Genomic DNA, 22,187 nt, shown 5'->3' on the forward strand with positions numbered 1-22,187 from the left:
CTTACAGCTAGGAGGATGTAACTATGCACTGGGGCTTTGGGGAGAGAAAAAAAAAGAGGAAGATTGGCAACAGATGTTAGCTCAGGGCCAATCTTCCTCACCAAAAAAGCATAAGAGAAAAAACAAGTTGGGGAGACACGTCTTCATCTTTAGACTTTTACGGTCCAGGACAGTTCCCACTGCTGTGGACAGATGCCTGGAGAATATGGAATCAACGCCAAGGATGGACCTATCTTCCTAACAGTCTAGAGCCTGGCCTGCTCGTCATCTTTTCTCAACCCTTTATTTTATTTTACTAAAAACACTTATTATGTAAAAATTTAAATATACATAGATGTAGACGACTACAAAAAAACACCCTACACCTGTCACCTAGCTCAAACGATGACAAGCATAGAACCAATCCTGTCTATCCCTCCATGTCTTTACATTTTTCTCTCATGTCATCTGCCCTTTTTAAATTTCTGCTCCAAGCTCTGAATGTGTTTCTCTACTTTGTCTTCGAGTTTGCCAATTCATTCTTTAGCTGTGTCCATACTATGCAGCTCTTTGGCTAAAATGTTTTCCTTCAGCAATATTATAAATTTCCAAACACTCATTCGTGTTCTCTGAATGCTCTTTTCCCACATAATTCCTGTCTAATGCTGTCAACACCTCTCAGGACACTAGGATCCGAGGAAGCCAGTTAGAATTTTCCAAGTTGTCTGCTGCTCTGTGTATTATCTCAGTTTTCTAGGGAGTCAGTTCAGTTTATCCAAATAAATCCTTCTGGTGCGTGTGTGGGTTTTCCTCGAACATTTCTTCATCCTTGGCTGCTCAGGCCTAGGATGTCCAGACCCTGCAGGATCCAAATAAAGGACTAGCCCATGACCGGCTCCTAGGAAATAACCTCTGAGCCCTCGGACTGTCCTACCTGAAAAGAGTGTCTCTGTAAACCTGGGCCCTTGGGCCATGCCGGAGAGCTGATGTGAACAGTGTGACTCATGACGGGGCCTTGAGCCACCCTGTTTCTGCTGGACCACTGGAGGGGCTGGAGTCTGAGAACTAAGGTCAGCCACATGATGGAACCCCAATAAAAACTCCAGACACCAAGGCTCAGGGGAGCTGCCCTGGCTGGCCATACCGCACACATGTTGCCACACAGCATTGCTGGGAGAATTAAGTGCTGTCCGTCTGACTCCACTGGGAGGGGACCGCTGGGAGCCCGCACCTGGTCTCTCCTGCCTTCTGTCCTTTACACATTTTGCATTTGCTGATGTTACCTGTATCCATTCACTGTGACGAATCATAGCCACGAGGATAACAGCTCTGCCGAGTTCTGAGTCCTTCTAGTGAATCACTGACTTCGGGTGGTCTCGTGGACCCTGACTCAATTGTCCATTCACATCTATGACTGAAGAGCAGCTTGGTGACTTTGGTGCCCTGCAACATCACTCACAAGAAAGGACAGCTGCCTGTAGGCTCTATGGAGTTGGTGGGGCCTGTTGCCAGGCTGCAAGCAGACAAGGAAGCTAAGAGCCGCCCAAGTGGTCAAAATCAGGCCAGCTTTTACTCTGTGGGTCCTAAAGGATCATCACTTTTTTTTTTTTAAAGATTGGCACCTGAGCTAACAACTGTTGCCAATCTTTTTTTTTTTTTTTATTCTCCCCAAAGCGCCCCAGTACATAGTTGTGGATTCTGGTTGTGAGTGCCCCTGGTTGCGCTATGTGGGACGCTGCCTCAGCGTAACCTGATGAGCCGTGCCATGTCCGCGCCCAAGATCCCAACCGGGAAACCCCGGGCTGCCGAAGCGGAGCGCTGGAACTTAACCACTGGGCCACGGGGCGGCCCCAAGGATCATCAATTTTAACAGCCGGTGACACAGTGCTAGGCCTCCAGTGGGCACTCAAGGACGCGTTACTGTGCCTTTGGAAGGCCTGGCTGTGGGCCACGTCCTTGAGCCTTCTTGGAGGAAGGAGTGGGTAGAAAAGGAGGCAGCCAGAACCCCAGGGTTGCAGACAAGAAAGGGATTGTGGGGGCGCGCTGCTTCCCCGGCCACATCAAGGGGCGTGGTTGGGGGACCCAGCCCCAGCACGAGCTCAAAGCTGGGGCACTGTGAGGTATCATGTTCCCAAACAGCTCTCGCACCGGAGAGGTCAAGGGGGCAGACGGTGGGGGCCAAGGTTCCTGTCGCTCTTTCTCCCCCAGGGGGCGCCCCGCCGGGCCCTGGAGCAGGCGGAAGCAGACGGGGCGCCAAGCGGCGGGCCCGAGAGCAGGCCATGGACGTCCGGCTCGGGGCGCTGCTGCTGGCGCAGCTGTTGGTGGGAGTCGAACTCGGGAAGCGGGGTGAGCTCAGGCGGGAGCTGCCGGCCGACCCAGGGGTGATGGGGGAGGATGGGGCGCGTGGACACCCAGGGCAGCTGACCTTCTCGTCTCCCCTCAGGGTTGCAGGATCAGGACGTGCTGTTTCCAGGTAAGGCGCCCAGGACGCGCGCTTCCCTGCGTAAGGCACCTGGGCCGGAGCGCAAAGGGCGCCTCATCTTTTTCTCTCCCCGACTCCAGGTTTCGAGAACTCGTCGTTGCTCACATGTAACTGATGGGACCGTGGGGGAAAGGGGCGGGCACCTGCGGACCACGTGGGGAGGGCTCCCAGCATCCCCTTCTCCGTGGGCTGACGACCCCAGCACGCGCGCGGTTTCCCGGAGAGCCCCTTCCCTTCGCGCACCCCAGTGGGCGAGGGCACGAGGGTGAGCCTGCCTCCTGCAGCTCAGCCGCGTGTCCGACTGTCCATCCCAGGGCCCTGTGGCCAACGGAACGTCCTGACACGCGTGATAGGTGGAAAGGACTCGAAGCTCGGGCGCTGGCCGTGGCAGGGCAGCCTGCGCCTATGGGGCTACCACCAGTGCGGAGCTACCCTGCTCAACCGCCGCTGGGTGCTCTCGGCCGCGCACTGCTTCCAAACGTGAGTCCGGGGGCCCGTGGCCCGCTGACCCGGGGTCCTGGGTCTGCACGGGGACCTCCTCGCAAGCCACACGCGGATGCGGCCCCCCTGTTCTCCTGAGCCCCAGACCTAGTCCCAGTCAGTTACATCCACACGAGTTCCCGTTAGTGCCCCTGGAGGGACCCGGTTCAGGTTCTTCCAGAACTTTCTTCCAGAACGTTCCCGTGCACATTGGTGTGTCGTGTTCTTTTCTTTTCTCTCTTGTCTTCTCTTCTCCCCAAATGACACCACCAGCCTTCCCTTTCCTCACCCCACCCCCCGTGGAGGTGTCCCAGGGGTGGGAGGAATGAGCTGAGCCGGGTAAGTGCTGGGCACAGAGCCTGGCCTGGGCTGACAGCCACCTCGGAAGCTGTTCTGACTCCACCCTGCTGAGTGTCCCACTTTGGCACCCGTGCATCTGCTCCTTCTTTCCTTAGATGGGCTGGGGAGGAGAGGGGCTGGTTGAGTGACTGGCCAGATGAGAGGCAGAGGGAGGCACCCCTCCCCCCCCACCCCCAGGGTCTGGGACTTTGGTGGTGGCCTCTGTGGGCTCTCACCCTTTCTCCCCTGGACGCTTTGGCCCGTAAGAAGAACTGTTGACGGCATCCCGCATGAGCCCCAGCAGCAGCCCCGGCAGTCTCACCTCATGGAGCCGGCCTGGGATGCTCAGGTGGCCCCTCTCTCCTCCTCTGCCAGGAACAATGATCCCTATGAGTGGACAGTCCAGTTTGGCGAGCTGTCTGCCGCGCCATCTCTCTGGAACCTGCAGGCCTACCAGAACCGTTACCAAGTGCAGGAGATCGTTTTGAGTCCTTTATATCTGGGGACCTCAGCCTACGACATCGCCCTGTTGAAGCTGTCCTCCTCTGTCACCTACAATAAGTACATCCAGCCCATCTGTGTCCAGGCCTCCTCCTTCGAGTTCCAGAACCGGACTGACTGCTGGGTGACTGGCTGGGGGGACATCACAGAAGAACACAGTGAGGCTGGGGACAGACGGGGCTGGGGCAGGGGAGGGTGGCATTGTCCTTGTCCCCATTCGGCCGCACCAGCCACAGCAGCCCCCACCTTGATCCCTGTACAGCTGGGCCCGCGTTTGGCCTGCTCAGCATTCTCTCCTCTCCTGCTTCCTTCTGCTCCCCCTGAGAGGGCAGCACCTCTGTACCCCACCGAGTTCCTCTCCCTTCCAGAGACTGTGAGCCGGAAGCCAGGGTGGGGAGGGGGGCCAGCTTGGCTCGGCCTGCACCCGCCAGCCTGCAGGGGTGTTGGGGGTCATGGGGGCCTGTCAGAAAGGCCTCAGGGGTTGACTTGGCCCTGCATTCCTTCCACCTCGCCCTGGATGCTCCCCACCCCCGGCCATCCTGCCTCCCTACCCTGGCTCCTCCATCCCTTCTGCATGTGCCTGTGGTGGCCTCTCTTCTGGGGTGCTGAGCCTGCTTCTCTGTCCTCGCAATTTCAAGCCATCCTCCACCCTCGGCTCCCCATTAAATCTGCGGGTCCTTGGCAGGTGTGAGCTGCCACCTGCTCATCTCTCACCTTGAGACCCTGAAACGCTGGGCACAGCCTCCCCAGAGGTGCCCTGGGGGCTCTAGCCCCACAGTTGGATGTGATCCCTGGGCCTGGATGCCTCTCCCCCTGCTCCCTGGCCTGGCTCTTCCTGCCTCTCCCTCAATAGCAGTAGTAACGACAGAGAAAGCTCCCGGCCAGCATGCTGTGTGCCCGGCGCTGCTCTAGGCTCTAGGGACGCAGGAGTGAGCAAGGCAAGGTTTCTCTTGCTCTTCCTTCTGGAGCTTACCTACGAGTGAGGCTGGGACGTCTTTATACCTACTTAATAGACGAGGAAACTGAGAGGAATGGGACTTGCCCAGGGCCCCAGAAGAATTCAGTGGAGAAGCCAGGGCTCACTGGCCCAGAGAGGGTGATGTGTCCCTAAGGGTCACACAGCAGAATTGGCAGAGGGGACAGAGCAGTCAACACTAGGCCTGCGCCCTCTAGAGTTGGGGTCCTTTCCCTTCCCCTAGAAGGAGCTGGATGAGGCGCCCCTGCCGCAGACCCCTGTGCCCAAAGGCCTGAGTGGGTGTGAGCCAGTGGGCCCAGCCAAGCAGGCTCTGCCCCCTCCCTCCCTGACCCAAGGTTGGCAGGTGGGCACATGCAACCCCAGGCTGCATCCTCCTTCTCATAGGTAGGAGGCACCTTCTGGAGCCCCCCAGCCTGGAGTAACCTTAGATCTGCCATGTGCTAACTGGGAGGCCTCAGGCAAGGCACGTCAGCTAACTGCGCCTCAGCCTCCCCATCTGTAAAGTGGGGCGATAAGAGCTCCCACCTCAAGGGGTGGTTCCGAGGGTTAAAAGCGTTCCTACAAGAGGACTTGGCAGAGTGCCCGGCAGACAGTAGGCTCCGTCTCCATGTCAGCTTTCTGTGTCATTGTCCCCGTCCTCTGCAGGATGAGGTGGTGATTGAGGCCCAGACTTAGGAATCTGACAGACCTGGGCTCACGTCGGTACCGGCACTTCCCTGGTGCTTTGCCGGGGCTGAGGGAGGGCCATCCTCCCCGGGTCTCTCCTTCCCTGAAAGCTGGTCATGACGGCGCTGCATCCCGGGGTCAGCAGGAGCCGTAAGGGAGCAGCATGAAGCTCTTGGTGCAGGCCCCGGGGTGCACCCTGCTCAGGCGCCTGGGTGTCACAGCTGGACTGTATTAATCCTAAACCATCTCAGTCCCTCCCCCTGGGCATGCTAAGGTCCCTGCCCACTGGCTTGGATGGGGGCTGTCATCCCCATGCTACAGTGGGGAACCCAGCTCCCAGGGAGGAGCTATAAGAGCCAGTCCATCCACTGGGTCTTTCTGTGAGATTGCTCATCACCCACGATGTGCTGGCTGTTGGCTGAAGCTGGGGACTCATCAAGAGCCATGGCCCCGGCCCTGTGGGTGCCCCAGGGACACCCCCGCCCCCCGGAGCCTATGCCATTCCTCCCAACCAGATGGCAGAGGAGGGGCTCAGGAGGCCATCTTTCTCTGTCCCTCAACTCCTCGGCAGTGCTGCCAGCTCCCTACATCCTCCAGGAGGTGCAGGTCGACATCATAAACACCACCATGTGCAACTACCTCTACGAGCAGCCTGCTTTCCGCCTTGACATCTGGGGAGATATGGTCTGTGCTGGTGATCCCGAAGGCGGCAAGGATGCCTGCTTCGTGAGTGTCCTTCCCACCCCAGTCAGGGGCTTCTGGGCTCAGCATCCCACCACCTGGCCCCAGGCCCGAGAGCAGCCTGTGCCCCTGTACCTCGTTTGGTCCTCGTGGTGCCCCTGGGAGCTGGAGACCATTGCCCCTTTACAGATGCAGCAACTGAGGCTTGGCTGCTTCCAGGGGAGGAGTGGGATTTTCACTTGGTCTGCCTAGCCCCACTGCCCCTCTGCTAACCCCTCCCGCTCTGTCCTGGTCTGGGCTTACCTATGCTGCTCCCCAGGGTGACTCAGGTGGACCCTTGGCCTGTGAGGAGAATGGCATGTGGATTCAGGTTGGAATCGTGAGCTGGGGAGTGGGCTGTGGGAGACCCAACAGGCCCGGTGTCTACACCAACGTCAGCACACACTTCAACTGGATCCAGAAGCTCATGGCCCGCAGTGGCATTCACAGGCCAGGCCCCTCCCCACCGCTGCTGCTCCTCGCTCTGCTCTGGGCTCCCCTGTCCGTATAGCCGGCCTCAGCACAACAGAGCATCTGAGAGTTGGGGCCATCTGCTGGGTCATGCCCAGTCCCCTTCTATCCTGTTTCTAATAAACACCTGTACGTTTCAATTTGATGCCGTGCAGAACATCTGTGGACCTGAGTGGCCCGCTGGACAGCTCCCTCATGGTCGCCCATGTCCCGTCCATCCCAGGACCCATCCCTAACTCCTAAATCTTTCTCCACCAGTCTGCACTGTACAGGTTTTTGTTGCAAACAGCAGAACCCTCTCGGGTCAGTTCAATCAGAAAGGTAGCTTATGGAAGGACATTAGTGGCACCAGGGGCCCTGGGGGCCAGGAGGACGAGTGGGGGTGCTGTGGAGCACATGCCCCGAGCATCCCCATGCTCATCCTCATCACACACACTCTCCTAGTCTCACCAGTGCTCCCCAAAGGCCGACCTGGGACCAGGACTTGGGTGCAGGTAGTTTGTGTGGGAGGCGATACCAGAAGCTCCACTGAGGAGTGGGGAAACCGAGGCAGGGAGGGAAGAAACCCAATGACGTTTGCCTGAACGAGGAGATTGCCGCTGTGGGCGACTGAGGTGCAGTCTGGCTGGGGCCCTCTGAGAACCGCGGGGCACGTGCTTCAGCATCGACCTCCTGGAGGACAAAGATGCTGGGCGGGGGCATTTCTCCCCTGACCTCCCACGGGTGGGGGGTGGTCCTGGGGGCACGGGCACTCCAAGCTGGAGCAGCCAGGGAGGCTCAGTGCCTGGGGAGCCACTGCCAAGCCGTCAGGGGGACTAGGCAGCCTCCGCTGTGTCTGGGCCCCCACTGGAAGAACCCTGCCTCAGTGTGGCCAAGGGACCAGGCCAGCAGGACAGACTCAGGGGCACCTTGGAGCTGCTCAGGCAGACCTACATTTTCACAAGATCTCCCAGTGCTGTGAGCGCACGGAAGTGTGGGAAGCTCTGGGGAGCCTGGATTGCTTCCCTCCACTCCCCCCAGCCCCCTCCCCCCATGGAAAAGACCTCCACCCAAAGCCAGCCTTCTGCTCACCTGGGAGCCCAGGGAGGTAGGCTGGAGGGGGGTTCTGGTTCCCCAAACAGGGAGGGTGGACAAACACTGGTGGGTAGCCGCAAACAGGACAAGTGTCCTCCCCACCAGGCACTGTCACCTCCTCTCCCCTGGCTTCTCCACCAGCTCACTCAGGCTGCCACTGCCTCCAGTCTGGCCTCTCTGCTTCCCTCTCCCTCCTCTCCTCCCTCCCTCCTCCCCTCAGCTCTGCAGCTGGAGGGCGTCAAATCCACACTCAACAAGGCCCACCAGCATATCATACCCCCTGCGGCTTCCAGTGCTCCTAGGGTCCTGTCCAGGCTGGGCACCCTACCCCTGAGGGCCCCCTCCCATCTCCTGTCACCCTCCCTCTGGCTAGGCTCGACCCACTGACCACGTGGCGCCTGTGTGCCCAGCTCTTGCCTGCCTCCAGGTCCTTGCAGATGCTGTTCCCTCTGTCTAGAATGTCCCCTCTTTCCTGGTTGAGTCCTGTTCTTCCTCCAGGCCTCAGTTTGGATGTTGTCTCTTCCTCGGAGCCTGCTGCTCCCTCCACCCTGTCACTCCTGCGCATCAGAACCTTTACAGTTCTCCATGACAGCTGTCACAATGTGTCACTAACGTGGGCTCTGTGGTGCTTTCCCATGTGGCTAGCCTTGCAGCTTGCCATGGCCAAACATAAGGAGGCCGTTTGTCCCCCCAGCTGGGCAGAGTGAAGTGCTGCCCTGGTCTGTGCTCGGCACGCAAGGCCGTAGTGGGACCTCGGAACCACATGCTCTCCTGGTTAGTGACGTGCCAGGGCCAGCATGGTGGAGATGCCCGATGGCCCCACGCAGAATCAGGGGTGGGCTCTGGGTGGGTCCTGGCTCAGGTCATCTGACACCCCCTCCTGAGGCACAGGTGACCCCGGACACGTCCTAGGAGGGGCTAGTGCCCGAGACCAGGGAGAAAGCGAGCCCCAGGGGACATTAACACTCTGCACGGGGTCATCACATGGGCTGACACGGGCAAACATGGGTGAGGCTGGGACACACAGAGCCCTGGGTGCTGGGTGAGCACGTACAAGGGACAGTCCAGGTCCCCAGTTCACCCCGTGCTGACTGGGCTGACCGGAAGGCACTGACGTGGTTTGCCAGTGGAACTGCCCATCCTGCCACAATCAAAGCAGTGAGTGCCATGACCCAGTGGACAGTGGAAGTCCCTCTGACCACTGAGGGGACATGCATGGTGGGAACATGGGAGGCCCACCTGGTGAGGAAGGTGGAGGCTGGGAGAGGGCTGGCTGGACCATGAGTGACCAGTGTCCTACGGTGTGTTTTCCCCCCATCCAGCGTTAACAGAGAGGGGCTTTTTCTTGCTATTGGATTTACTAATACAATTGACCCAGCAACTTTCAACTTCAGGTTTGAGAACATAGCTTGGAGTCATGAGATATTTTGTTAAGCATAGTTTTTGTAGGGTAAATGTTAGTGTTCCCTTGGTCCCTCCCTCTTGTGGGATCCCCTGAGCTGGCATCCTCCACCTTCTCAGGTGGATTCTTCTCCAGTTAAGTCTTTCCTTTCAGCACCTGTCCCTGCCGTGTGCTCCATCGGACACGAGGGGGCGGTGGTGAGCTGAGACCTCGCTGCCCATGCTGTCCAGGTGTTCATCTAAGGTGAGGAAGTGATGCGGAGTCCCTGGTTCCTCCTTGGATGTTTACCCAATAAAGCAGGTATGTGAAAATGCAGGTAACTGAAGGTGCCTGAAACAATGCTTATTTCCAGGCACTTATTTCTATGTCCTGCTGACACCCGCACACCTCCGCCAGCTGCCATCACCCCCATTCTCAGTCTCTGGGCGGAGCAGGCTCTCTGTGTAGAGTCTGTCTTCACTGGGCCTCCCTTTCTCTCCACCCCCAGGAGGTCTCTGCTTACTGAGCCTTATGGCCGGGTGCAAAGCCACCATCCAGATCACGTGCCTACTAAGGAGGCTTGTTTTTCCTTTTAATGTCAGAGCTGGATAGTGGCTGAAGAAGAAGTTACGGGCGCCCCATCTGGGCTGCTCATTCTCAGCCTCATCACACTGCTGTCCTGGGTGGCTGTCTAGGACAACAGGAGAAAAGGTGCCGAACTTGCAGAGCCAGACTTCTCTGCAAGCTGAAAATTCCTTTACGATGATTATAAAAGTAATGCATTCTCATTAGAACATGAAAGTCAACGAAAGGAGCCTAAAGAAGAAACTGTTAGAAATCACCAGAACCCCACTTTTAGCCGATCTCTTAGTACTGGACATCTGGGCTGTTGATAAACCTCATTAAAAATGATACATTCATGTAAATACTTTTTTATAAGCCTTGGCAGACCTTCCTAATAATTTCTTGGGATAAATTTTCTATGAGAGCAGCGCTTTAGTCAAACAGGCTCCACGTTTTAAGAGTTTTTAAACCATGAGAAGGTCCCCAGCAGACTCCTCCAGCAGAGTCAGGGACCCATTTCCCACGCTGCTCCTGACACTGACAACTCCACTCTTACATCTTTTGAGAACTTAAAGGTTAAAAAGTACATGTCATTTTTATAAAAAATAATCACTTTGTTTTTATAAAATTGATATAAAAAAGTTGAAGGAATACAGAAAAGAATAGAGAAGAAAGAGAAAAATGTCCTAAATCCCACCATCTGGGAGTAACCATGTTTCATTTGAATGTCGTTCCAGAAATCTGTTTGAAAGGCAGGTTCAAGGACAGGCAGCTGGAAGGGCAGATAGGGCGTGGGTCAGGATGGAGGCCTGACACAGGAGTCTGCTTCTCCCAGGCTCCTGCAAACTCTAGAGATCAATGAGGAGAAGTTGACAAAGAGAACAATTCTCTGAGGGTGCTGCCCCCAGCGATGCGCTGGAGCCTCTCAAAGGAGGGAGGCAGGTGGGCTTGAGTTGATGGGGATAGCGGCCTCCGGGGGGGGCGGGGCGCAGGGTTCAGGGCACTTAGAGGTGGGATCCGGTGGATCTGGAGTCCAGGAGAGGCTCCCAGGCAAATGTCAGGCTGACACTTGGGTGACTCGCTGCAGTGGGTTGAATTGTGGTCCCCAAAAGATATGTCCACCAGGAACCTCAGAAGGTGACTTTCTTAGGAACGAGCGTCTTTGCAGATGTAATTAAGGTAGGGATCTTGAGATTATCCTAGATGGAATGGACAAGAACTCCAGTGACAGGTGTCCTTAGAAGAGACAGAAAAAGAGAAGACACACAGATACAGGGAGAAGGCCATGTGCAGATGGAGGCAGAGACTGGAGACGTGTCCACAAGCCAAGGGACGCCAAGGATGCTGGCGGCCACCAGAACCTGGAGGAAGCAAGGAAAGGTTCTCCTTTAGAGACCTCCCAGGGAACACGGCCTGCATACAGTTTCATTTCAGATTTCTGGCTCCAGAGCTGGGGGAGAATACATTTCTGTTGTTTGAAGTCAGGTTTGTGGTCATTTGTTGCAGCAGCCCTGGGAAACGAATGTCCTCCACTCCCAATTTTGGTGAGTTACATAATTGTTTGGATGTGGTTACTTTTTCTAACTGTTCTATTCTACTCTGTAACCAGGATTCCCACAGATGTTTATTTGTTCCATATTTAAGTAAATTAAATAAACCACATAAGCTCTTTACATTGACTCATCTCTTGGTTGGATTAATTTGATTATCCATTTTCTTCCTAAAACGACTTACAAACTCTGTTCTCCCTACATTGTCCCGTGGTTAAGAATGTCTGCTGTGAGCAGTGGCTGCCTGGAGGTGGGAGGGCGGAGATTCCCTGGGAGGGAGCAGGAAGGAGCTTTCTGGGGGCAGGGTTGTGTATGCTCTGTATCTGGAAAGGAGTCTGGGTTCCACAGGCATGTGCGTCTATCAAACCCTTTGAGGATGCACTTCCAGATTTAAGATTGCATTGTACGCAAATTGTACTTTGAGGTGGAAAAAAACCACAGTTAACCCATCTACTCAATGATGCACAAGCTGCAGTGTCCGAGGGGCAGTGTGCTGATGTCTGCACCTTATGTTGAAATGCATCAAGAATGGGATGGGTTGATGGATGCGTGATTGGTTAGATGGACAGATGCCCAAGGACACAGACACAATGCAATATCAAGACTTGGAGAGGTGGTGAGAATATGAGTCTTCGCCTAAACATCTTTCACCTTTGCAATAAGTTCAAAAATTTTATAGTGAAACATTGGGAGGAATGCTCCCTCAATTGGTCACCTAGGTAAAGTTCATTTTATTTTCAACACCTGCACTAAGGGAATTTTAGTGACATAAAAGATTAGACAAAATGTGTGGTTGGTTGTTCTGGATTTGCATTAAAATTATTGAGTTTCAGGGCCGGCCCCATGGCCTAGTGGTTAAGTTCCTGCGCTCCACTTCGGTGGCCCAGGATTTGGATCCTGGGCGCTGACATGGCACCGCTCATTAGGCCATGTTGAGGCGGCGTCTCACATGCCACAACTAGAAGGACCCACAACTAAAATATACAACTATGTACTGGGGGGATTTGGGGAGAAAAAAAAACAGGAAAACTATTGAGTCTTTCTGGGGAAGAGTGGAGAAAAAGTACTTAGCTTAGAGTGTGTTGTTCCTAAGAATCTGAATGAGCGTGAGCGTAAATGTGGATGAGAGTGGAGAGTTTCCGAAATGCAAAGCCGAATTGCCCCTCAGCATGGGCCTCCTGGCCTGGCAGCAGCCACTCAAGGGCCAGGCTGGGGACACAGGCCCACTCTGAGCTTCGCTTGGGTCAGGAGAGAAATGCCCCTGCCCTCCTGATCACCCCCCACCCCCACCCAGCAGGATCTTCCCTCTGACTCCTGGGCCCAAGGAATCAGATAAGGTCACGCGGAGGAGACAGCTCCCCGACTTGGCCCCAGAGTCTCAGCCAGGCCAGACCTGCCCCAAGACCCGAGCCAGGGACACAGTTTCCAGCGTCCAAGTGAGGCTGGGGCTTCTCCCAGAGGGCTGCAGGGAGACCCTGGCCAGCAGCGAGTGGGCTGGGGATGGAGGCCTTCTTGTGTGCTGTGCCTCAGCCTGCCGAGCACAGAGAGGTCTCCCTGAGCCCCACACCCAGAGAGCAGGGAGACCAGGGGTGCCAGCCCTGACCCAACCCGGGCAAACCAGCCAGCCCAGGGCCTGCCTCTGCTGGGAGGACAAGGCCCCATTGTTCCCCTCCAGGCCGAATGAGGTCTGGAGCACAGCTGTGGAGGGGATTAGGGCCTTGTAAATGCTCAGTAAATCCTCTTGTGGGGAGCCCTGATCCCAAGGGACAAAGGGCCTGTGTTGAGTCTCTGGAGCAGACTCAGGGCCAGCACTGGGCCAGGGTGGATGAGGGGGCAGGGCTTCCCCTGGATCAGTGCCTCCTCCACAAGAGTGCATGAGCGTATGTGTGTTGTAGGGGGACAGGGGGCTTGTGCAAGCTGCTGTATGCAGGGATAGCTGGGCATGTGTGTGTTTCTGAGAGTGCACACATGTGCGAGGACGTGGTGCACATGTGCATTTCCAGCCCACGTGTGTGCACGTGCATGCATTGTCACCATGCTTGTACACTCTGAAAATGTGTCTCCTGTGTCCCTTAGGCATGTCCTGTCCTCCCCCCCGGTCCAGGCTGCCAACTGTCTTCTCCTCCAACTTGCACCCAAGACGTGCATCCTGGAGCCCTGGCACAGAGAGATCCTCCTTCTGGGTGCCAAACCCTGCCAGCCTGGAGCTGGAGAGAAGGCACGTGAATTGGCAGCAGTAGCCACACTCGTGCCCTGAGGCTGGGCTCGGACAGGAACACGGGCCCCTTTATGTGGCCTGTCCCCTTTCTCCAGAGCTATGCTTGTGAGGTCAGGGCCTCTCGGCCTCCTCCCCACAGGAGGGTCCTGGGGCCTTGAGAGGGGAGCTGCTGTGCCTCCCTGGCCTAGCTTCTGCTGCATTTGGGGACCTGAGGGCTGCTGGGAGGGGTGAGGAGCATCGGGAGGACAGGAGGGGGCCCTAACCTTGGCAACAAGGATGGGGTCAGTGGGGACCTGCACCCTGAGGAGCCTCTCCAGGCAGGCCAGTGCAGGGCCAGGAGGAAGGGCATGGTTGTCAGGACCAAGCGCCTCTCTGCTCTGGTCTCCCTGAAAGGCTAGTTGTTCAACGGAGACCCCTCACCCCACCCATGAAGCCAGCACCATGGACAGGGATGCGTCTGTGCCAGGGAAGGAACAGGCACCCAACAGGGAGCAGCCGAAGCCCACTTGTGGCTGAAGGGCCAGAGAGCACATGTTTTAGGTTTTATGGGCCATAGAGTCTGTCACAACTACTCAGCTCTGCCCTTGTAGCATGAGAGCAGCCCCAGAAGACATGGGTGTGGCTTTACCCAGAACACTTATTTATGGGCGATGGCACTAGATTTCATAGCATCCTCCTCTGTCACTTTGAAGTTTTCCTAACCATTGAAAAATGTAACAAGTGTTCTTAGCTCTCAGGCTGAGCAAAAGCAGATGGAGGGCACGACTTGGCCTGCGGGCCGTGCTTTGCTGGGCTCTGGTCTGGTTACCTGGTGGAAGTAAAGGAGGTGCCAGCTAGACTTGGCCTCCAGCCACCCCCAGTCCTCCCAGCACTGCCATCCCAATGACACCAAGATCCTGGTGAGCCAGCACTTCCGGGGTGAGTCTGCACACACGGGGTCCTCCTGTGCACCCCTTTTCTTTTGTAACCAAATGGAGCATTCTAAACCCTCCAGTCCACACTGGCCCTGTCTCCTTGGGCAATGTACCAGAGCAGCAGGCATCCCTGTGTAGTATCCCATGGTAGCAATGACCGTCATTTCTGCAATGGGTCCCCTTTAGATGGACAAGTCTGTTGTTTCTAAGCTTCTGTGATTTCAAAGGATGTTGCAAGTGATAGCCTTGCACACCTGCCCACAGAGAACAAAGTCTTAGCCGTCCAGGCACTGAGATGGAGAAGGATCGTGCTGAATTCCTGTAACGCCCCAGGACTAGGTTCTACTGTTATCCCATATATTGGATGAAACAATCAAAGTGCACAGAGGTGATGCAGGGTCCCCAGATCACTTGCCTCGTCAGTAGGGAAAATGAGATTGGGCTCCGATTTGGCTCCAGTGCTGACATTCATATTCACCCCCTATGGTGACGATTGTGACCCTGTGGTCCTTCCCAAAGATCCAGGGGACATGCGGGCAGCCTTAGCTCCAGCCTGACACAGAAAACCTGGACACGCTTCACCAGAAGCATCTGCAGGATGGAGCCCCTGAGAAGCAGCCTGTCACCTCCCAGATAAAGTCTGATCACGGCCTGGCCCCAGCGCTCTGGGAAGGACTGGCCTGGAGAATCGCCCTCTCCCCTTCCTCTGTGCCTCCTGTCTCAGCACCATTGCTGTCCAATCGTCCCACAGCCCAGAGCTGGTCATCCCAGCTATGCCCAGACCCGGCACAGAGGGAAAGTCACAGACATCTCCAAGTGACAGACCACAGAGGGCCACCACCTGGGGTGTCTTTTCCATGTGGTGCCAGGCACACTGGACTGGATTGCCCACTCTGGCTTTCTGAGGGTCAGTGGGGAGCTTGCCTGGGCTCCCCAAAGCCTGTGGGACACTAGGCTCTGCCCAGGCCTCAGTGAGGTCCTGAAACTAGTTCTGCAGGAGGCAGGAGCCCTGGGGCCCACAGAGCTTCCCTGGGCGTCTGACCTACAACCCCTCCATGGGGTTGACCTGTCTGGCCAAGCTGGGAAGGGCTCTCAGCAAACCTCCTTTCCTCTGAGACCAAGATCTAGTCAGAGGTGACAGTGAAATATCTGTCACTGTCCCATCTTGTTTGTGCAGGCCACAGGGCCAAGACAACAAACACAGCAGGTCCGGGAACCTCCCCCAAGGATGGCTCTGGGGATTCCCCAGGAAGAGTCCTCACCTCCCAGCTCCTTCCTGTCCCCTGGTGCCCCTGCTCCTTCCTTCTGGATGGGGGCCCACAGGCCTCAGGAGGGTATAAAGGGCCGTGCAGAGGACGGTCAGGCACAACCAGACTGCCCAGCGCCAGGACTGTCCTGTCCCGGTAAGACGGGGCTCCTCCTCCATGGATGGGGCTGGCGAGGTCAGGCGGGGTCCCTCTCTGAGAGTTGGGTGGGCTGTCCTCCTCTCTGCAGGAGCCTTGGGACCCTCCAGCCAGAAGCCATGCTGCTGTGGCTGACCCTCGCCCTCCTGTGGAGCACCACCTGCTGGGCAGGGCGTAAGTCTGGCTGGGTCAGCCACCTCCAGCCCATCCATCTGGTGGCCACCCTCCCCTCTCTGCATCCCGGAGACCCAGGGTCTGGGCCCTGCCCTGGTCACAGACTAACTCTACTCTAGTCTCAGGACTGTCCCATCTGGTGGAGGGGCCGTGTCCAGAGAGGGGCAGAGATAGCCTGCATGTCACTGTGTGATTTATTTTCTCTCCCCACCTGCTTCTTTCATCATCTAGAGATTTATGGGCTCGGAGGAGGCCAGTATTTCAGTACTACTCCAGACTATGACAATGACATCACGGGGATTCGGGTGTCTGTAGGGTCTGTCTTGGGCCTGATTAAGAGGTGAGTAGGAGCAGGGCCATGAGCTCTAAGGCTGTGTCCCACTCATGCCAAGTCTTGGGAACATGGGGATGGGGCTAAGCGCCTCTTCTCCCAACATCTTTGCTGGGTATTAATGACTCTTTGAGGCCAGTTAGGTCCTTGGAAACATGGAGCCACCAGCCATCACCTTTCCCTTCGTCCCTTTTCCTCAGCTGCCTCCTCTCCCGCACAGCAGTCCTTTCAGTCCAGGTTAGGTCAGAGAGGAAAGGAAGTGAGGGTCAGAGTGGACCACTGACTGAACACAAGTCACCAGGAGTATGTAAAGGCAGAAAGCCCAGGGCTGCTCCCCTAATGTTGGGGTGGTGTCCTTGTTCAAGGCCTGGGGCAGATCTTAGCTCTGCACTGACAGGCTCCCGGGGACCTGTGAGAGGGAGTGGGGCAGAGCAGCCAGCACCAAAGAGGACAGATTGTGGGTAGAGTGAGGGGAGGCGGGGAGGCCATGGGAGAGGCACCAAAGTGGGGCAAGGATACAGAGAAGGCCAGATGGGTGGAACTAGTGGGACTCCCCAGGTGAGTGTGGGGAGTCACCTGCTTCTCAAAACTGTGTCCTGGGCAGCCTGACTCAGGCTCAGAAAGTCCAAGCTGGGGCTGAGGACAGCTCCCCGCTCAGAGACACGACAGAAGCACCTCGTGAGGGTCACGGGGACTGGGCACTGCTCCGAGCTCTCCTTTCGGATGATCCTTGAATGCTCCAACAGTCACTCTCATTTGGCAGATGAAGAAACTGAGGCCCAGAGAGGCTGGGTAATGAACCCAAGAGCCCAAAGGCGGCAGAGCAGAGGTTTGAGACCAGCATGTCTGTGTCAGAACCCAGATACATGTGCCTGCTCTCTGGTGGCCAGGGAGGGGTGGCTCGGGGACAGAGGACGTGCGGAGTGGTGAGTCTCCTGGGCCCCGGGCATCCAAAGCTCCCCCTTTCTCCCAGCATCCAGCTGAGACATGGATCCTTCTGGAGTGAAAGACACGGTGCAGAAGGTGGGAAGACCCAGGAATTCCTGCTGCAGCCGGGCGAACACATTATAGCCGTCCTTGGCTCGTACAAGGGTTACCTCCGGTACCTGGTCGTATACACCGACCAAGGGCGCTCGGCCGCATTTGGGCGAGAAGAGGGTAACAGCTTCACTGCCTTCCCAGACCAACCATGGAGGGTGCTCACGGGAATCTTTGGCCACCATAAGCTCCTCGGCATCACGAGCATCGGCTTTCAGTGGGATGATCCTCGAGAGGAGCTGACCGCTGTACAAACATCTACCTCCTGATATCCAGAGAAATGAGTGCTCCGGGGTCCCCGTAGATGGGGCACGGGTCACCCTGCTGAGGCGGTCTCACTGGTGTTGGGCTGATAGCACTGGGGTATCCGAGTTGGGTCCTGAATCAGAATCCACCAATAAATGCAGTTTCTGCAGGAACAGTGTGTCCAGGCGTGGTCCTTGGGTCTGGGGTACAACCCAAACCTTCTGAGCCTGTGGAGGGTGAGGCTCTGGGGTTGAGCTCAGAGATCTGAGCTGCGGGATGAGGCAGGAGGTGGGTCTGACACCACAGGCCTCCACGATTCTGCCGAGGATGCGGGACCTGCCCATGCAGACCCTGGGCTGATCCCACAATCTTTCAGGATTCTGGGCTCCAAGGATGCCCTGCCCTCAACTCCCCACTCCAAGCCCATCCAGCTGGCCTCTGCCAGCCCAGACTCAGGTCCAGGCTTCCCGGAGTGTGCAAGGGGCTTCAGGGAAGCCACTCATTCATTCAGTCAGTCACTTCCTCACTCACTCAGCACACAGTTGCCAAGGCCTCACCCACACCAGGCTCTCCTGGGCACTGAGGGTGTAAAGAAGAAGATGCTGGGTGTCCAGCTGAAGGGCACCCCAGGGGACAGAGGCAGAAGCAGACGGAGACTGTTGGTTGTGGCGTCTGCACTGATGGGGACACAGGCAGGGCGTTGTGCAGAGGCACCTGCCCAGAGGTGGGGAGGTGGGGTGTGTTTCAGGGAAGCCTTCCTGGAGGAGGCAACGTCTGACTAAGTCCTAAAGGCTGCGTGAGAAGTGGCCAGGTGGAGACAAGGGGAGGAGGGCATCCCAGGGGAGGGGTCAACATGGGCCAAGGCCAGAGCCAGAGATAGCCACGGACTGGGCCACTCCATGTGCGTGAATTTGTTATAGAAGCATCGGGAAACAAATGTAGCTCCAGACCTTGCATGTTCTGTGTACCCCATCCCACACCTGGAAGCCCACGGCAGCAGTTGCCGAGGCCTGAGTCCCCGAGTCCTCCAGGGACCAGGCTCCGAACATTGGACCATGACCCGCAGGAGAAACACACCGTACACTGCGACACGAGCACGCACGCGTCCAGAGAACTGCGACAGCCAAACTCTCAGGGATCCTGCCACGTGCAGCCTGTCCCCTGAACCCCTGCTCACAGCAGCCCCATGAGGACAGGACTGCCAGTATCCCCATTTGCAAAAGGAGGAAACTGAGGCACAGGGAGCACAGTGGCTTGGACTAGGTCACTCAGCAGGAATGGGCAGAGTTGGGGTTCCGTGTGACATGGTCTGGCTACAAAGTCCAGCTCAGAACCCAGACAGAGGCAAAGATTTCCCAGTAGGTCCTCATCTTTCTGCGTTTTTCTCCTCTCCACTTTTATTTTACTTTTATTTTAGTTTTAAGGGCTTGTTGAGAGCTGCTTCATGGTTCTCAGCCTGGAGTCTCTGGGAACATTTCAGGAATCCATGAACTTGGATGGGGAAAAATTACCTCTTCATTTTCTTTTCTATTGGATTTTGTATTTCCTTCAAGTATACACGTGACCTCTTACATCCCATTAACAGAGCTTGCAACCTTGTCATATCAATTACACTTCAGTTGTTCCAGACATCCTGAAATCTGCACTCATCACTCCTTCACAATTGAGGGTGTTTTCAGACCTGCCTGTTCACCGGCCGATAACAAGAGCACCGGTGTTTGTAGAGCGCATGCAGGTGGAAACACTTGACCAGCCATCTGAGGCTGCTTTGAGGGGGCTCCTTTCTCCCTGGGTGGGGGTGAAGCCGTGGATGGGCAGGGGACTCTCATCCCAGCTTTGCAGCTGCTCTGGGAAGCCCAGGGCCAGGTGCATAATTCCTTTCTTGGCCCGGCTTCTTTTTATATTTTTTAAAGATTGGCACCTGAGCTAACAACTGTTGCCAATCTCTTTTTTTCTTTCTTTCTGCTTTTTCTCCCCAAATCCCCCCATTATAGAGTTGCGTATTTTTTTTTTAGTTGTGTGTCCTTCTGGTTGGGGCATGTGGGACACCGCCTCAGCATGGCCTGATGAGTGGAGCCATGTCCGCACCCAGGAGCCAGGTTTGCTCTGGTGAAACCGTGGGCCGCCGGAGCAGACAGCATGGACTTAACCACTTGGCCTCGGGGTAGGTTGCCCCTGGCTTCTTAAAAGGGAAATCTGTTCAGTCCTAGAGTTTCATGACCCCTTTCTCAGGTGCCCACCTCTCTTGGGGCTGGCAGCTGCCAGGGGGGACCTGCTTCCCAATGCCTCCTGGGGTGGCAGCAAGGATGGCCAGAAATGGGACAATGTTGACTTGAAGAGTGACAGCACTGATCCCCACAGCAGTCACTGCCTTGTGACCTGATCAGATAGGATGAGAGCAGGAGGGAGAGGACAGTGGGAAGAGGAGGGGGAGGAGGGGGAGCACGGCGCCAGCTCGGGTGCTGTTTGCAGACTCTCAGCGAAGCACAGTCCATGGCCCAGTGGATTCTCCTTGTGACAGTTCTCAGGATTTCCTTCAAGGCTCCCTGGCAAACACTGAGCGCATCCTCTGAGCCTAGCCCTCCTGGGGACCACGGAGACAGGCCGTGGTGGAGACGCTGCTCTTGTTCTCAGGACCTCGGGCCCTCATGATGCAATCCTCGCCTAGAGTACGACCCGGGACGCGTGAGCTGGGCTCTCGGACCACTCCCCTCGGTGACAAGGACCACGCGGGTCCTCATGTGTGAACCTTTAGTCAACACGGTAGGGCATTCAGGGTCGCTCTGGCCTTGCCGGTTGGTACCAGCCCGGGGTCACCTGGTCTCCGGTCCCGCCGCTGAGCGAGCGCGCCTGGCTGCAGGAGGCCGCGCTCCGGGACCCAGGACCCGCTCAGAACCGCGCAGGGCCCGCCCCGGGCGCCACAGGCGACCCCGCTGAGACCTCCTTCCCCGCGTGGGCCGTCAGCTGCGCGGTCGCCCCGGCGGGCCCCTGGGTGGACGGCTGCTCCAGGGTAAGTCCCTACTTGAAGCCGATGCCCGAGGAGCACAAGAGCCCGTGCTGGCCGTTGGCGGACACGAGCTGCTGCCCTGGGGCGTGAGGCTGGGCCTGAACCGCCGGCTCGCGGGGCGCCAGAACCTCGCCTCGCGCCCCCTGCTGGGGGTCCAGCGCAGGGGCCGGATGCAGGCGCGCGCGCTGCCGGCCACCGCGGTGATGCGCTCGCCCAGCCCGTCCGTCCACAGCAGGAACTCCTGTGCGCGGCCGCCGGGGGCTCCGTACCGTGGGCGCCACTGCTGCCCAAACCTCCGCTGAAGGCTGGGAGGGAGGTGCACTCGGCGGCCGGCCCCCACCTGCCCGACGTCTCTGCTCCATCCCGCCTCCCAGCTCTGCGGGCCCTGGGCTGGGAAGTCCGTCCTGCCTTCTACCCAATGCTGGACTGGACTGGCAGCCCGCTTAACGCTCGGGAGTGGCCAGTTCTTTCCCTTATGTGTCAACTCTCCAGGCCTGGGGCTGCCCCAGTGGGGCTTCTTCCGATTTAGGAGGTGCCCTTCTGTCTTCCAGACAGGGGCTTTGTCACCTGTCCTCAGACCAAGGTCACAGCTGCTCCCTCTTCCTTTGCCTCCAGAGTCTGGCTCCAGGTGTGGTCAGACTCTGCATCCCCTGGCCGCTTCTGAGTCTGTTCTCACTTGTTTTAGTGGCCAGAGTGGACCACTGTGAGGTGGCTGGGGCAGAGGCTGCAGCCGAGGGTGCTCTGGACAGTGACCTGCTGCACCAGTGGGAAAAGAGTCTGTAAGATGGTGGGGCAGCTTTCCCACTGCGGCCCTCCTCCTGGGGCTGCATCTTCCCCAGAGTCTGCCCAGCTCACACTGTCCCCTCTCTCGGCCCCTCCCCCAGTCCACCTGGAGTGAGGGGGAAGCAGCCACAGTGAGACCCTCCCCCCTCACCTAAGCCCAGTGGACCAGAGGTGGACCGTGACCCAAGCTGGGCCCTCATTCTCAGGGCCAGAGATGGGCAAGTCAGGCTCTGAGTGGGCCTGGTATTGTCATGTGTGCGTAAGGAGTCCTGGGGCAGCCGTGTCCCCTTAGTGGAGTGGAACACCCTTGAACCAAGAACAGCAGAAGAGATGGAGAGGTGGCCTGATGGCTCCAGCCAGGCTCTAGTCCACTCTGGAGCCAGATGCTTCCTGCTCTTACATTCCAAGACACACTGCAAGTAGGTTGCCAGATAATATGAAAGACACTCCGTTAAATTTGAATTTCAGAGAAACAGCAAATAATTTTTGAGTGTAACTATACATCAAACAATGCATTTTTTAAAGCATAACTATGTCCCAAATACTAATTTTTTTTTAGTATATCTCAAACACTGCACGATGCATACTTACACTAAGAAGAATGCGTGTGTATCTGACATTCAAATGTAACTGCATGTACTGTATTTTTATGTGCTGAATTTGGCAAGCCTACCATACCAAGACACCTTGGGTGCTGCAGGAGAAGGAGAGGCCCCTGGAAGCGGAAGCTGGTGGGCGAGGTCAGGATGGGGCCTGTCGGGGAGATGGCCCTGGAGGACAGAGCAAAGGAGCAGTGGGGGAGACAGAGCTGCAGGTGACGAACCGGGGGAGACGCTGGTGGTCTTCCTAGCCTGAGCGGGTTTCTGCTGCTTACTACCCAGGGGCCCTAA

The 22,187-nt window shown here is 56.9% G+C and overlaps 2 protein-coding genes across 2 annotated transcripts; both read left to right on the forward strand.

Moving 5' to 3' along the window:
* The first annotated feature begins 1,972 nt into the window (after positions 1 to 1,972).
* On the forward strand, positions 1,973 to 6,754 carry LOC106825997 (serine protease 21). The gene is made up of 8 exons (XM_014833055.3): positions 1,973 to 2,099; positions 2,188 to 2,325; positions 2,423 to 2,452; positions 2,542 to 2,568; positions 2,776 to 2,941; positions 3,656 to 3,939; positions 5,995 to 6,149; positions 6,424 to 6,754. The coding sequence occupies exons 2-8, from the start codon at positions 2,259 to 2,261 to the stop codon at positions 6,652 to 6,654; spliced, it is 960 nt and encodes a 319-aa protein (XP_014688541.1). The 5' UTR covers positions 1,973 to 2,099; positions 2,188 to 2,258; the 3' UTR covers positions 6,655 to 6,754.
* An 8,890-nt stretch (positions 6,755 to 15,644) lies between these two features.
* Positions 15,645 to 17,680, forward strand: ZG16B (zymogen granule protein 16B). The gene is made up of 4 exons (XM_014833064.3): positions 15,645 to 15,718; positions 15,810 to 15,892; positions 16,124 to 16,232; positions 17,197 to 17,680. The coding sequence occupies exons 2-4, from the start codon at positions 15,838 to 15,840 to the stop codon at positions 17,528 to 17,530; spliced, it is 498 nt and encodes a 165-aa protein (XP_014688550.2). The 5' UTR covers positions 15,645 to 15,718; positions 15,810 to 15,837; the 3' UTR covers positions 17,531 to 17,680.
* The last annotated feature ends 4,507 nt before the right edge of the window (positions 17,681 to 22,187 follow it).

The sequence above is a fragment of the Equus asinus genome, chromosome 14 (assembly GCF_041296235.1).
Source record: "Equus asinus isolate D_3611 breed Donkey chromosome 14, EquAss-T2T_v2, whole genome shotgun sequence".
In the NCBI taxonomy this organism is placed as follows: Eukaryota; Metazoa; Chordata; class Mammalia; order Perissodactyla; family Equidae; genus Equus; species Equus asinus.